The 14269-nt window shown below is 47.5% G+C and overlaps 1 protein-coding gene across 1 annotated transcript; it reads right to left on the reverse strand.

Annotated features, from left to right (window-relative positions):
* Nucleotides 1–3500: 3500 nt before the first annotated feature.
* LOC120906875 (fructose-bisphosphate aldolase) lies at nucleotides 3501–13322 on the reverse strand. The gene is made up of 6 exons (XM_040318996.1): nucleotides 13191–13322; nucleotides 10233–10404; nucleotides 9907–10150; nucleotides 7562–7752; nucleotides 7058–7486; nucleotides 3501–4689 (listed from the first exon to the last, which is right to left on the reverse strand). The coding sequence occupies exons 2-6, from the start codon at nucleotides 10365–10367 to the stop codon at nucleotides 4594–4596; spliced, it is 1095 nt and encodes a 364-aa protein (XP_040174930.1). The 5' UTR covers nucleotides 10368–10404; nucleotides 13191–13322; the 3' UTR covers nucleotides 3501–4593.
* Nucleotides 13323–14269: the final 947 nt, after the last annotated feature.

Here is a 14269-nt window from a genome sequence, read left to right on the forward strand (position 1 = left end):
CTCCAGAACTCCAAATCCAAACCTAGAACGCATCTCGAAACGTTCCAGATACAGGGGACCTTGAAATATATTGGCGCCACTGTGTGACATTAATACATAGGGAAACTGTGCTTGCTTGTTTTAAGCCAAAAAACGTTACCTCATTGACGCACATGTCTGAGATTGGTTCTTTTAAAACCCTTTAATTCATACGCAAAATAAAACCAAGAAATGGTTAGGAAGCGGGTGTGTGATTGATAAGCTTCCTTTCCATCAACATCAAACAAAGCAAAAAAACACTTAAAAAATATCAATTCCACAAAGCCAGCAGCCTGTTTTTCCACTAATTTTCTTAAACCCTTGCAACAAAACAACACCACATGAGGGCGCCCTGACGGATGGTTGGCTCATCCCCGGGCGCCAAACAATATTAATGTCCTGAGCTGCCCCCAAAAACACCAAAACGATTCCAAGTAAAAGTGTATGTGGGTAGTACAGGACGGTGCGGTTTCTCGGAATCCGTCCTTCACCCGCCCATCGATTGATCGATTGATCGATTCACTTAAATTGCTTAATTACTGCTAATAAAACACGAACACACACATTCCTTTACGGTGCCGAAAACACAGCCCCGGTAACAAATGCATCCGAGAACCTGCGGGGAGCTTGCGCGGGAACAAAGCTAATGACCTTCTACTACTACCGAAGTATACACTGTATAGCATTCGTTTGCGAGCATTTGGATTTGTATCCGGCCGCCTTCGCTCTATATTGTGGTAATGGTAATGTAAACTTCAAACTCGTACCCATTCCAGCAGGGGAGGCGGTGTAGTATGGATTTTTAATGGCTACAACCACGCTGGCCTTGAACTTGACACAAGACAACAGAAGCTATCGAAACACGTTGTGTCGGTTTTTACCCCACCTTTAAATAAATCTAATATTTAGTAGCTCGCTCGCTTCGAACCGAGACCGAGAATGGAGAACCGTTACCGAGAACGGAACTGTTGCCAAACGGTTTCCCAGCACCCCCAAAAAGGAATATCTAACCGCACACAGCGGAGACCCGGTGTGCCAAGGCGGCGTCGGAACAAACGATGTGGTTTAATTAGTGCGGGCTGCCGCCCTGGCATGTTTTGGGGGGGTTTTGGAAAAGTTAGCTTTTCCCACTGCTCACTCCGAGAGTGTCTTACCATAACAAGAACTACCGGTGGCCCAAGAACGGCGATGATTAATGAGCGGTTGGTTGGTCGGTCGGTCGTTCTCGGCTGGTGTCTGTGTACCATTTCCACACCCAAAAATAGGAAGCAAACGAGCCGAAGCTCACAACATATCCCGGAGCTGGGTTGCGACAGTGTTACTGTAACATCGTTTGCTAAAGAAAAGCCTTACTCCGGGCAAAGGAAAACCTTAACCCCCGTAGGGTGGTTGTACAGCTGCTTCCGAAATAATGTTGAAACAACTTGCTACACCACTTGCAATACTGGGAATTGGGGAAGGATTGGAGCGCCCGGCTCTTGTTGTTACCGTGTTGAACACACTTCATCCGTTGTCCTTACAGGGTTCTACCCACACACAGACAGAAAAAAAACATTCTTTCTCTTTGCGGCAGGCATGAGGCACAAAAATACATCCCTTGTGCTGTGTACTTCCTCCCTAACACGCTGTGTTATCGTTTGTCATCATCATCATCGTCGTCGTCTTCACCATTATCATCGTCACCATTACCGACGTACATTGAATTATCGCAGGCTCTGCCGTCTTGACAGTGGGGAGGAGAGTCCACACTTTTGGAGACACTTTTGATTGCCCGCCCACCCATCACTCAATCCACTTGTCGGTCGTCTATTATGGAGGGCGAGAGCAGGAGGTATGGCGATGGTAAACATACACCGCGAGCCAGTAAACGCGACGCGCGGTTTATAAATTAATTGCCATCATTGCTAACGATCATCACTTTCGGTTCGTGGTTCGAGCACCACCACCGACAGGTAGGCCACAATCACATTAAGACGGGCCCGGTTCCTAACACAGGCAAAATGGAATGGTGCCTTTTTTCCTGCCTTCCTTCGACGTCTACGGCGGTGAAATGTAAATATTTCTCCAGCGTTACAATTAGAAAGCCATTGTATACTGTGTGAGACAGGCTGGGTTGGATGGGCCACACGGCAGCGCGGTTTGCTGCCAATTTATAACAATCAACCGAGAAGCACTTTCATTTTTAGCTCCACTCCTCGGTTCCCTTCCCGGTCCGGTGCGGGGTGCCGATCGTTTTAAACTTCTTGAATGGAATTTGATGCGAATCTATTTACACGCCAGTGGTGAAGGGAGATAATCTGAAGAGCGGTTTATGCTAAACGGCAACAGTCATAATAAATAGGGGAGATATTATTTACACTCAAACGGGGGCTACTGTAGATGCTGAAGAAAAAATGGATTAATTCTAGCAGCATTTGGATCATTGTTGTTAGTGTGGTAGGTGTAGTAGAGATTTGCAGTAGAAACGTGCTTCTATTCGTGCAAGTCTGTTCTGGAGGCCCTATGCTTACTCATTTTGTCCACAAAATAGAACAGTTTTGGAAGCTTTTCACTAAATTTGATAATAGTCAAATAAAATCATATTAGATGCCTGGAAGGATTCTACAAAATAATAAAATTAGTAGATAAAATCACTATCACTAACCAAAATTAACCATGTTTTGTGGAAATTTTGACCTTAAAACGGGATATCTGCCTCAAGTAGGTATTCGAGTTGTGCTGATAGCTTACACAATACCACGAACACAATAACCTTGTTTGTTAACTCTGCTCCCGAGTAAAAAAATCCAAGACTTATGAGGATTCTATGTTAGACAGTTTCCCAATTTTAAATATCTCTTTGAGAAACTGTCCTCGTTTGACTCATCAGTTGTCAAATGCAAATAAATTGCTCCAAAATAACAAAAAATCATTAGAAAGGAATATAAATGCCAGCTTTTTGCATGAATTGTGTGTACTAATGTAGCACTTAAGATATCAAATCTAGTCAACATTACTCATTTATAAAATCGACACTTATTATACGTCTTCCGAAAGCATTATAAGCGGAATAAGCGGTCCCGAGCACATAACTGTTTACCGCCTTAACAGTTGAGATTGAAAACTTTGTTTGAAAGGTATGAGATCATATTTGCAGTTCAAACAGTTCGAAACTATATCTTAATTAGAAAAATATTACTCTCTAAAGTTGAGCCCACCTAAACAACTGGAGCAATTTGACGGTTTTATCATATGTCTATCGTTAGGATTCCTTTCCCTATCGATTTATCATAATATTGGTAACATCGATTGCATGATTTAAAAAAACAAATAGTGAAATACTCTCTCCCTAGTAAAACTTACAAACTAAAAAAAAGCAGTAAACAAACACAGAAAAGCAGCTAGAAGAAAAGGAAAGAAAACAAAATAAAGCAAATTCCATGCATCCGCTCGCCGCAACCGAGCGCGCATGCCGTGCGTTTTCGTTGCGGTCTACGAGGCGGTTCTCTTCAGGCAAACGAATTTATTTCATCAACACTTTTACTTTCCAATGGCTACACGGTCTTCTTCTTCTTATTCTTCTTCTTTCCGTTTGCTTAGTGACTTTGAACGGGCTGCAGCAGCTCGCTCGAGGACTATCCCCTCTTCCCTGCTGTGCCGGGCGCGTGGTGTTGTGTTCGAATTTATTGGTTTGCTTTTATTATTTGCGGGATCCAATTTATTTACTTTTACGTTTAATATAACATCACGCCCAGCATGGAGGGTGTCCCCCGCGACGCTACGCGAGATGGCTGGCACACACACACACCCTGCACGGTACTGGATGAGGGATCAGGGGTTTGAAATCAATCGGTTGCGTTGTTTTGCCGGTTGTAATTGATTACAACCCAAAACCTCCAAATCCCCCTTGTACTCCCCGCAGGGTGGGTGTGTCCGCAGGCCCACTGATTAAAAACATACCACATACTATAATGTTAACACATCGACACATATGATTAGGAACAATTGAGGCGTGTACTGTTACGTACTATTTAAACGGATACTGTATTACTAGAAAACGTTAAACACACTTTTAGGGAGGGGAAACAGTTAAAAAAGTAACAGTTTTGTTGCGTTTTTTAAATGTACAAATTAACAAACGAGACTCATATCAATATAAAACACAACGTTAAAAAGAAAACCATTCAACAACTCCATCTAAGTGTTTATGTACGTGTCCTGTGTGTGTTTTGTTTTTTTGGTGATATGTGTAAAAAACGAATTGACGAAGAATTGAATCCTCCCGACGTAAGGATCCACCGATAGTGTTTGTGTGTGTTTGAGACGACAAAAGTGTCCTGCACGGTTCGCTTCAAATATTGAGTCCCTCGTTCTCTCTCCAATCTCTACGCTCCCTCTCTCTCTCTCTCTCATTTGCTGGAATGCCGATGATCGTTTTCACTAAAGCTAGCTTATCCGTTGAGTGTCCGCGCGGTTGTCGGAGTGTTGCTGCGCGTGCCATCCATGCTTCTCGGTCGCGTGGGGTGTCGGGCGAGAACTGGGTCGGGTGAGCATACGCAGCAAGAGAGAGGGGTAGGCCTTCTTTTCTCTCCCTCTCTAGTAAGCGTGGGACTTCACGAACAAGCTAGCGTTTGCGGCGTACGAGGGAATCGAACCGGGGACATACTTTGCCTGTGCAGCCAATCCGTTTGCCTGTGAAGATGGGTTTTGCGAAGGGCAAGGTGCAGTTTTTGGGGGTTTTGTTTCAATTAGAAAAAGTGTATCATTGTTGTACAGTGTAAGTGAGTAAGTATAAAGTGCAGAAGCAGCTACGGTGTTAGTGTTAGTGTTAGTTAACCGATCACACAGAGCGATACAGAAGGGTTAAGAGCACAAAAAACAGAAAGCGCATGCAGAAACAGCAACACAAACAACATGATTTCGCTCCCAACCGTTTGGGTCGCGGTTTGTGATCACCATCTAAAGCTGCCTGATGCTGTCCCTATTCCACTGTCATGCCGATTCCACCCGGCTGCCGATAAATCAGACCACATCAAAACGCCTCCACAGCAACCGCCGACGGCAACCTCGACCACCACAGTCCACATTCTTAAGCTGATTGGCAAGCGGCAGAGCGGACCGAGCCGCCGTACGTGTACGCAGACGGGTGTGTGCTTGCGTATGTGTACGATATCCAACGAAGGCGAAGGTCGCCACCGACCCGTGCTTCGTATTAGGAAGGACGTTTCGTAGGTGCCCCAGATGACGAGCACCACTAAATAGCGATGATGATGATGATGATGATGACTGCATTGCTCCACAACCGCGATCGGCCGCGAGTCAGGTAACGTGAGACCGCCGAACAATGACCACCACCAGCCAACCAGCAACCACACAATGGCACAATTCGTCGTGACGGCACTATTAAGTGTGGCTGTGCCATTGAACTTCACCGCGGCGGCATGACATCAGGCACATGTCCATATTATGTCACAGCCATCCGGCAGTCCCGATTGAAAGTTGTCCTAGCTTTCTTTGGCGCAAACTATCATTTGTCCGAGCGAGCGACACGGGGTCGTTGATTGGCACTGACTTTTCGGCAAAGGGCTATTGAACTTGACCACCAAAGTGTGCTGTTGGACAACGCTATATGCAGGACACAGCGCACAGGTTCAAGGGTACGGGGGCTTCGCTTTCCCGTGGGTTTAGTAGCAATGCTGGCAGCTTCCAAGGCTTCGGTACAGGTGCACGAAGCCGGCGGAAACACCCGATGAGGTCACCCCGTTTCCGTGAGTGGGTGGCAAGAATGCATTACTTTTGCGCATAGCATACGAAGACGGCAGTGGGTGGTGCCACCAGCAGCCGGCAAGCTTATTATGGGCAATTTGAAGCGACATTAAAAATGAAATAAGTGAAGCCATTCAACGGAATGTTGCGAAAGTGGTCCGCGCGCGCGCCGTGGGTCGATTAATTCGCCTTTTGCCTACGCGCGCGTTGATTCTTTCCCACAAACGGGCGGGAGGAAATGTGCATGCCAAACCAGACCAAGACGATTTGCTAGACGATGGCTACTACTACTACTTCCCTTTCTAAAACGGAGATTCTACACTGTTCTTTATGCGATCTTACACTCTTCGCTGCGGACGACAGTGCGGGGCGAAGCTAGACTAGAAATGCAGCAAACTGCATTTTTTTCCTTTCCCTTTGCCAGCACAACGTCGACCGGGTGGTTGAGTATAATGATGGATAAATTATGACAAGCGAGCTCACCCCGCCGTCATAAGGGAAATAAACGGGACGTCGTCTAATCGCTGCCACCCTACGCTTTTATTCGCTTGCGATGCGCCACATACAAAAAAACAGCCGGCAATGGCAGGGAGAGAAAACCCATAGAAAGCAAATCGATAGTGGCGTCTGCCAACCAAAACCCCAGACAACGTCCGGGGCTGAGGTGGTCGCGAGCGGGCGCACCTCATCGTCGTATGACATCAACCGAGGCGTGTCGTAAATAAATGATGAGCCCGCGTGAAGCAACAACAAAAAAGCGCCATCGCACGGTGTTTGTTACAGAAATATATATATCATCGATTGACAGGGAAAGCGATCCTATCGATCGATCCGACTGTGAAGCGGAAATGGGTGAGTGGGTGAGCGAGTAACACATACACACAAAACCAAACCAACATTCCGACAAATAAACAACAAGTACGATGCAAACATCCATTTGATTGATTGCGCGTTACCGTTACCGGGACCGCCGGACACTGCCAAACGGTTTGGGAAATTGCCAACCCACGGTGCATGGCAATAAGTAATTAATAGCTCTACGGTTGCAATCACTTTCCGTTCCTGTCTCAGTTAAGATGAACCCTTTTGGAATTGGGAAACCTGTTCCATTCCCTCGTGAAAACAACACTTTTTGGGGGAGATGGGGACAAACATAACAGGACATTCACGACAAACCACCCCCCCTGGGGACGATACAATCACCATCGATGCAGTTTGTTTCCCGTGCTATCCCGTCACCATTATGGTACCATTGTATATAATGGGGAAAAAAAACCCCGAACACCAAGCTTACCTTAGCGCGCTTGATCAGCTCCTCCTGGGCGGCCTTCACGTTCTCCTTCTTGCCGCCCCAGGCGCGCAGCACCGAGGCCTGCAGGGCGCGACCGTACGAGAAGGTCAGGGCCCACGGTCTCAGCAGCGGCACCTGGTTGATGGCGCTCAGGTTCACGGACGCCTCCTCCTCGGACTGGCCGCCCGACAGGAAGGTGACGCCGGGCACGGCGGCCGGCACGGTGCGGCGCAGTGCGGTCACGGTGGCGAGCGCAATCTCCTGGGCGGTCGGCTTCTTGGCGCAGCTCTGGCCGGCCGTCACCATGTTCGGCTTCAGCAGCGTACCCTCCAGGTAGACGTGATGGTCGTTCAGCGCCTTGTAGACGGCGGCCAGCACCGTTTCGGTCACCTTCTGGCAACGCTCCAGATCGTGATCACCGTCCGGGAGGATCTGGGAGAATGGAACCGAATCGAATCCGTTAGTGGGAAAGATCTAACAAGGGGATCTAGTGGGAAAGATCTGTACCTCCGGCTCGACGATCGGGACGATGCGCTGCGACTGGCAGATGGAGGCGTAGCGGGCCAGCACGTTCGCGTTCTCCAGGATGGACTGGTAGCTCGGCGTGTTCTTGCCGATCTTCAGCACGCAACGCCACTTGGCGAAGTCGCAACCGTCCTTCTTGTACTGGGCGCAACGGGCCGCGAGATCGTCCAGACCTGCAAATGGAACCGAGTTGAAACAAAGCAACGAAGAAGTGATTAGTGCGCGTGTTGGTTGGGAAAAGATAACGAATTCAATTTGTTTCCATTTTACTGCACTTAACCGTTCCCCACCAGTGAGTGTGACATAATCCGATAAGTAAGAGTAAGCGAGTTGGACTGCAAGGACCAATCTTGGAAGCACTCTTCCTTGCTCCAAAGGCCATTTCGAGGTCTATTCTTTCCACTGCTGCTTTCTGTACAGTAATCCGATTTGCCATCTCCACTAGCAGGATTCCGTGTCCAATGCAACCACATTCGCAAACAACAGCCCTCTGCAATGGGCACTCGCTGAAGGCAGAAGTGTATCGCTTTTATTTCCTCCAATGAAAATGAAAAGAAGAATCTGTACGGAGTGGAAATTCAGGGACATAAAAATGCTCATCCATCCCATTCGAACTCAACCAGCTGTCTGTCGTCGTTTGATTGCGCGAAAATAAACGATGACTTTCAACACGCTTCCCTCGGCAAAAACCATCCTCGGGGGACTTGAGAAAAAAACCCCAATAAAAAATGCACCCAACAAACAGAGTGCGAGAAGATTTTACTGTCATAAAAATCCTACCCTCATTTCCACAGAAGCGAATGAGGACTGCCATCAGTGTGTTGCATTGACCCAGTTAGCCAAACGGGTCTGCCCTGCGCCAGTGGGATTAATTGTTTGTGCGAGCGAGGCAGAGTAAATAAACTTGAGGGGAAATAAAATAAGTCGAAAGAGGTACAAATTTCCTCGCTACAGTAAAGCGTTCCGGCAGTTCGCACCATCAACAGCAGCTGAGCGGCTCTCGTCGCTTCTTAATTGAAATTTGGCCCAACACTCCAGTTGGAGTACACTGTCTACTACAGTTGCACTATCCAGTTTTAATCCTTTTTCTCAACGCGTGCGATGCATTTCGTCCCTTTCTACGGTCTGTCCAGTTCCAGGACTTGCAGGAAAAGTAAACCTCTTCACTCTTTGCGAGTGGTTCAAGGAAATAAAGGGGATTCATGTCGTAAGCAGCAGCGGCGCAACAGTTAAAGACGGGAAAGAAACAGGCAAGAAACAACTTCAGCAAGCTTGCTTTGCAACTCCTCAAGCCCTTAGCTCCTAACTTCCCCTCACCGAAGCAACAAACGTGACACGGTGTGGTCCACTTTTCTTCACAAAACTGTTACACCAATCCATTGCTCGATTGGTGACGCTTGAGACGCAATTTTCCCGCTCACCGCGCAACCAACCAACCAGGGCAGTGCATCAAGAAATTCCCCTTTAATTAACCCATTTCCACTTCCACTTGGCGCAATTGCGCTCCAGCGGAAAAACGGGGACCGATGGAACGTGTCTCTGGTGGGAGTCGACGCACCCGCCCAGTTGCTTGCACAACACACCCTGACCTAAATCAAGCCCGGAGGTTTCCTTCTTCAGATAGTTGCCTTCCCCTTTGGGGCGCACTGTTGATTTAGCGCGCGCACACACCCTTCGCGATGGTCAGCGAACCGGAAAAACAAGGATTCTCAGTTCGCAGTAAAGTAAGGGTGGGGTAAAGGACGCTTCCATTTGCACGTTTTCTCGGTCTTTTTAGCGTTTTTTCTTTTTCTTCCTTTCATTAAACGCACCTACACGTTTTCCACTCAAGTGGAAACTAGCGCAGGGCGGAAGTGGGATGGCTACTCTCTTATTTACTCACTTAGTGGATGTTTTGTTTTGCCCGCTGTTTCAACACAGAATCTCCCTCCATGAGGACGCGAGGAGCTTGTTGGTGTGTGTGTGTGTGTGTGTGTGTGTGTCACTATCAAAACAACTTCCTTCCAGGCGAGTGTGGGCTTGCGACAAACTGCCACCCATTCATCTTAATTAAATACAACTACACCCGGACCGGGCACATGCCACTATGTCCGTTCGCCACGTGGACCAGCCCGCGAGGACGGCATGGTCGGCGACGCAACACAGTGGAAAGGATGCCTTAATTAACTCTTTCTCACTGCGCACAACTGCATCTTACTCTGGTCTGGTGGCAAGCCGTATAATCACTACCACAAACGACAAACAAGGGACAAACGTTGCACCGTGTCTCGTCCAAGGGGAATCCCACCCCACCTGACATTGGCACTTTTTTTTACTTCCCAACTTACCCTGGGTGGTGCATTCGCCCTCCGAGCCCATCAGATCGACGACACCCTTGTCGACCTTGATGCCGGCCAGAATGCCCTTGCTCGCCAGCAGCTTGGCCAGCGGAGTGCCATCGTCACCCTTCTGGTAGAGGGTTTCGTGGAACAGGATCACGCCGGAGATGTGTTCCTGCAGGCGCTGGTCAGCGGTGAACAGCAGCTGGCGGTACTGGCGGCGGTTGTCTTCGTTGTTCTCAACGCCGATATCCTGCAAATAACAGTGGTAAAAACAGCCCCAACAAAGGATTAGTACTGCGCCGCGGGAACCCTTGCACTGCATCACTACTTACAGCGAAACGCTTGCCACAGGTGGCCGTGGACTCGTCGGCGGCCAAAATACCCTTACCGGGGGCAACAATCTGCTTGGCGATGCGGGCCAGCTCCTCCTGAATCTCCTTTGGTGGGTAGTTGAAGTAGGTGGTCATGATGCTTGAGGTAAGTTTGGTGGCGGTAGTGTTCAAGCTGCAATGGGCAAAGCGTGATAAATAATTAACGTGTGTTTTTAACGAACGTTTTAAATTGTATCTCTTTGTTTGCAGGTAAGAGTGCTAAGGAGAGAGCGAAACAGAGTGACGATGCAAAATATTAGAACGAGAGAAAGTGAACTTTGTATCGAAGCAGAAGCGCCCTCTATGGGTAAATTTTTTAATCATTGCATCATTTCCTGCAGATGGCGCTATCGCCCGTTAAGCGAAGACATCAACCTGACAGAATGAAGCGCCACCTGTACTCTCTCATTCCAACCACACACTCCGTTCGGTACACATTACGCTGCATGCGACTATCATTTCGTCATTGTTGACTTGGCTTCTCATGTTCGTTCTTCCTTCTGCCGGATTCTTTGCTTCAGATAATTGTGCCCCCCCCCCTCCTATCGACAGCTTTTACTATCGACTGGCGTGCCCTCCACAAGCATGATAAGGCGGACCGTGTCGATCGGGGCTTAGAATCGTTTGTTTTGTTGCCAACGGCAACATCACACACTCACGAAGGGGAGAATAGGATTATCATCACTGTCTTCGGAATAGGGCCCTTGATGGTCATACAGACGAGCCTCCGCTCTGTGCGCATCAAACGCACGTAACTGGAAACCATTTGACTGATAATTAAGTAAGTGAAGCGCCTTGTTTTGTGGACCCAGGAAACATGCCCGTCTACAAAAGGTCACCCCGGAGGTCATTATCAGGGGCAACGAGAACGACACAACACGGACGAGACGCTTGTTGGTATGAGTGTTCGCTTGCCAGCGCAATGCGCATTGATTTTTATTATTTCACAGCGTTAAATAACAAATTAATGATATATTTCACAAAGCATCAAAGCTATTTACAAATGACTGATAGAACTCCTAACAACTGAGCAGGGTAGTAGTATACTGAGCTTGAAAGTGAATTCATTCATTGATGTGAAAAGGCAATGTCTCGCCTCGCGTACTAAATTAATTCTTCTAAAATAAAATGCTATTTTCGATCATGTTCACAGCACGAGCTCACCACAAAAAGGGAAAACAAATCGTCCCCGCTATAATCAGCTGACAGATCGTCACTCGAGTGCCATCAACAAAGCAAGAGGGGCAGGGAAAAACGAAATGAAAATCTTCACGCACGCATCGGTCACAGCGCACTTACGTAACGCGTGCAGCAATTGTAAACATAAGGAAAAGTGAAAGTCGTCCTTGAACTTGTGCCAAGGATGAAAGCGATCTTATCAAGCACCAGGCCCCGCTACTCCCTGGGGCAAGGATGTTGTATGTCTCGGTCTCGGGGTTCAACCGTTCGGCGCGTGTTTTTACTACGCCACAAGGAGGGGAAGGAAGTGCAATTTCCACGTGATAATCTATACGGCCATGTGGCCCCTCTCCAGATACAAGGTACACTTGATTATTACTACTTCCGATAGGGCAGGGTTTATCACTTTCGAAACACTCAGCACAGCACAGCACCGCAGAGTGCGCAGTTGCGCGAGTGTGATGGGGTCGTGGGGAGTGGATGAGCGAATTAATGTACGCCCCAAGTGTGTGTGTAGGGAGGAGGCCACTTCGGGTGACACGCGAATGACCTTCAAAATTAAATTCTGCAGGCCAGGGCAGGGTCGAACGGGCCGAAAAATTCGACTCGATGGTCGCACACAGAGATCAAGTTCGCCTGCACGCGAAAAGCCATTGCAAATTAGGTCTTTGCTTTGTGTATGTTTATGCACAGTGAAAAGTCCAAGTTCGTGTGCACCTCACTGTACAACTATGTAGTAAGAGCGCACTTGATCTTATTTTTGGCCCCATCGATCGCGATCGTGATCAAACCGTGTGCGCCATTGCATTCCGATCGATGACAGTGCTCGTCACAGTGCATGTGGTTTCGGTTGCATGTGCAACCAGCACTACCAACAACAACAACAACAACAGCGAGACCACACAGGAGTTGGTGTGGTCGTCCAGTTCTCCGCTATTGCATGATAAGGGTCGAACCCGAAAAAAAAACATTCACCGTCATGCGCAGTGGTGAACCAATTGGGTGTACATGAGAGAGACACTAGCTCTGGGTCGAAAAAGCAAAACGGGAACCACTTTGAATGGAGTTTGATTCCCTTTGCCCACAGCTTCACAAAAACAGGTGTGTTCCGATGTGGGAATGTGGCACCTGCGGCCATCGTTATCAGCGGGAAAGGAGGAAGATGGCTGTGGAGTCCATCTTCCCGCCACTCCCGCGGTTCCTCAAGGTCATTTCAAAGGTGCGAGGGCAACGACACTTTCACTCGTGTGGGAAGAACTGTGTTTCTTGTCCAACACCCTCCCCCGCGGCATTCTTCGGGAGTAGCATCTCCGCCAAGAGAAAATTGTTCTCCCCCCCCCCAGCCGAAGGTTATTTCAAAGTCGTGCCGGGACGTCGTCGTTGTTGTGCAACCCTCTTTGCCACCCTTTTTTGCACGCCCAAGTAGCGCTCCACAACGTACCAATCATCGCTTGCCGAGGGAAAGTTTTTGGGAACTGTCCTCAACACCGCTGTTGCAAACCCCACCAATGAGGGTGACAATATATTTATCACAAACTGCCCCAGCTTTGCATCATTCCACGTATTCACGGGCGAAACGAGCGGCGAACTGGATTGGCCGCTCCATTCCGCACCCTTTCCCTTCCCCCCTTACCAAACCGGATTGGCCAATCAGAAAGAACACAGCACTTTTAAACACGCTTAAAACTCTTACTTTAGCACCTTTTGCACTCTGTGAGGGGGGTGGTGAAAAATACTCACTGGAAAACCGGCGTCGACGAAAACACGCACACTTATCGGGCTCTGCCAAATATAAATAACATTTCTCTCGGTCACAACATATTTATATCAAAGTCAAAAGAAATATAAACGTGCCGGGCTGGGCCATTGCCATCCTGCCGCGTTGCTCAACTGACAGAAGGTTACGCAGATGACGGTTAATACAGCAGCTGTCGGGTAGAAAAGGGATAAATTAAGGGAAATACATACTCTTTTGGGAAGTTTTGAGTTGTTGAATTGCCAACCTTTTATTTCTTAATGACCAAACATATCAAACAGCTTTCTACGTACCTCGATTGCTGTGACTCTTTTTTATTATTTCGTTAGTGTATGCGGTAACTTTCATTACAAAATATTTACATGATCATACCTGGTCCACGTGGTCTGTAACTTTCCGATTTTGCTTGCAAAAATCGCATGCTGTTTAGATTTTCTTGATGTAACCTGTTTCACACTGTGCCAAGCGATGGAATAAATCATTGCTTCTCGTTCCTTTTTTCAAGCCTTCTCCTTCCGCCCTACAGCAATTTTGTTGAGCAGCTTGTCAAGTCCCTCAGTCTCTCTCTCTCTCGTTAGTGCCATCTCTTTTTCGCGTGTGGTCTGACATCTGGTTAGAGTTTTTAGGCGAGGTGTTGGAACAAGGGCAAGAGATGGGCAGCTCGACAAGCTGCTCGACAAAATCTCTGTAAAGCAGATGGAGAAGGTCTGATAAAATGAGCGAGAAGCAATGATTTTTCCGTCGCTTTGCACAATGGGCAGGCAATGATTTTAGAATATCATATATTTTTCTATTCAAATTTTATTTTTATTTTATTTGAAAAAAGCTTCTAGAATGCTTTAAAATAGCATTCGATTATTCAATTTGACCTATATACTAACCAAATTTCATCATTATTCCGTTCAACATCCACCTAGGGATGATGAAATATGTTCGCAATATTCGAGTTGCAATGTTGCTTTGCTTTGCTAAAACAATTACTTAGGCGAATCATCCAATTTTTGGAAACAAGGGAACTGTAAATTAACATCACGTGGTGTTGAAAACATATCTGGTGAAGTAA

Source organism: Anopheles arabiensis, chromosome 2, assembly GCF_016920715.1.
Source record: "Anopheles arabiensis isolate DONGOLA chromosome 2, AaraD3, whole genome shotgun sequence".
Lineage (NCBI taxonomy): Eukaryota > Metazoa > Arthropoda > Insecta > Diptera > Culicidae > Anopheles > Anopheles arabiensis.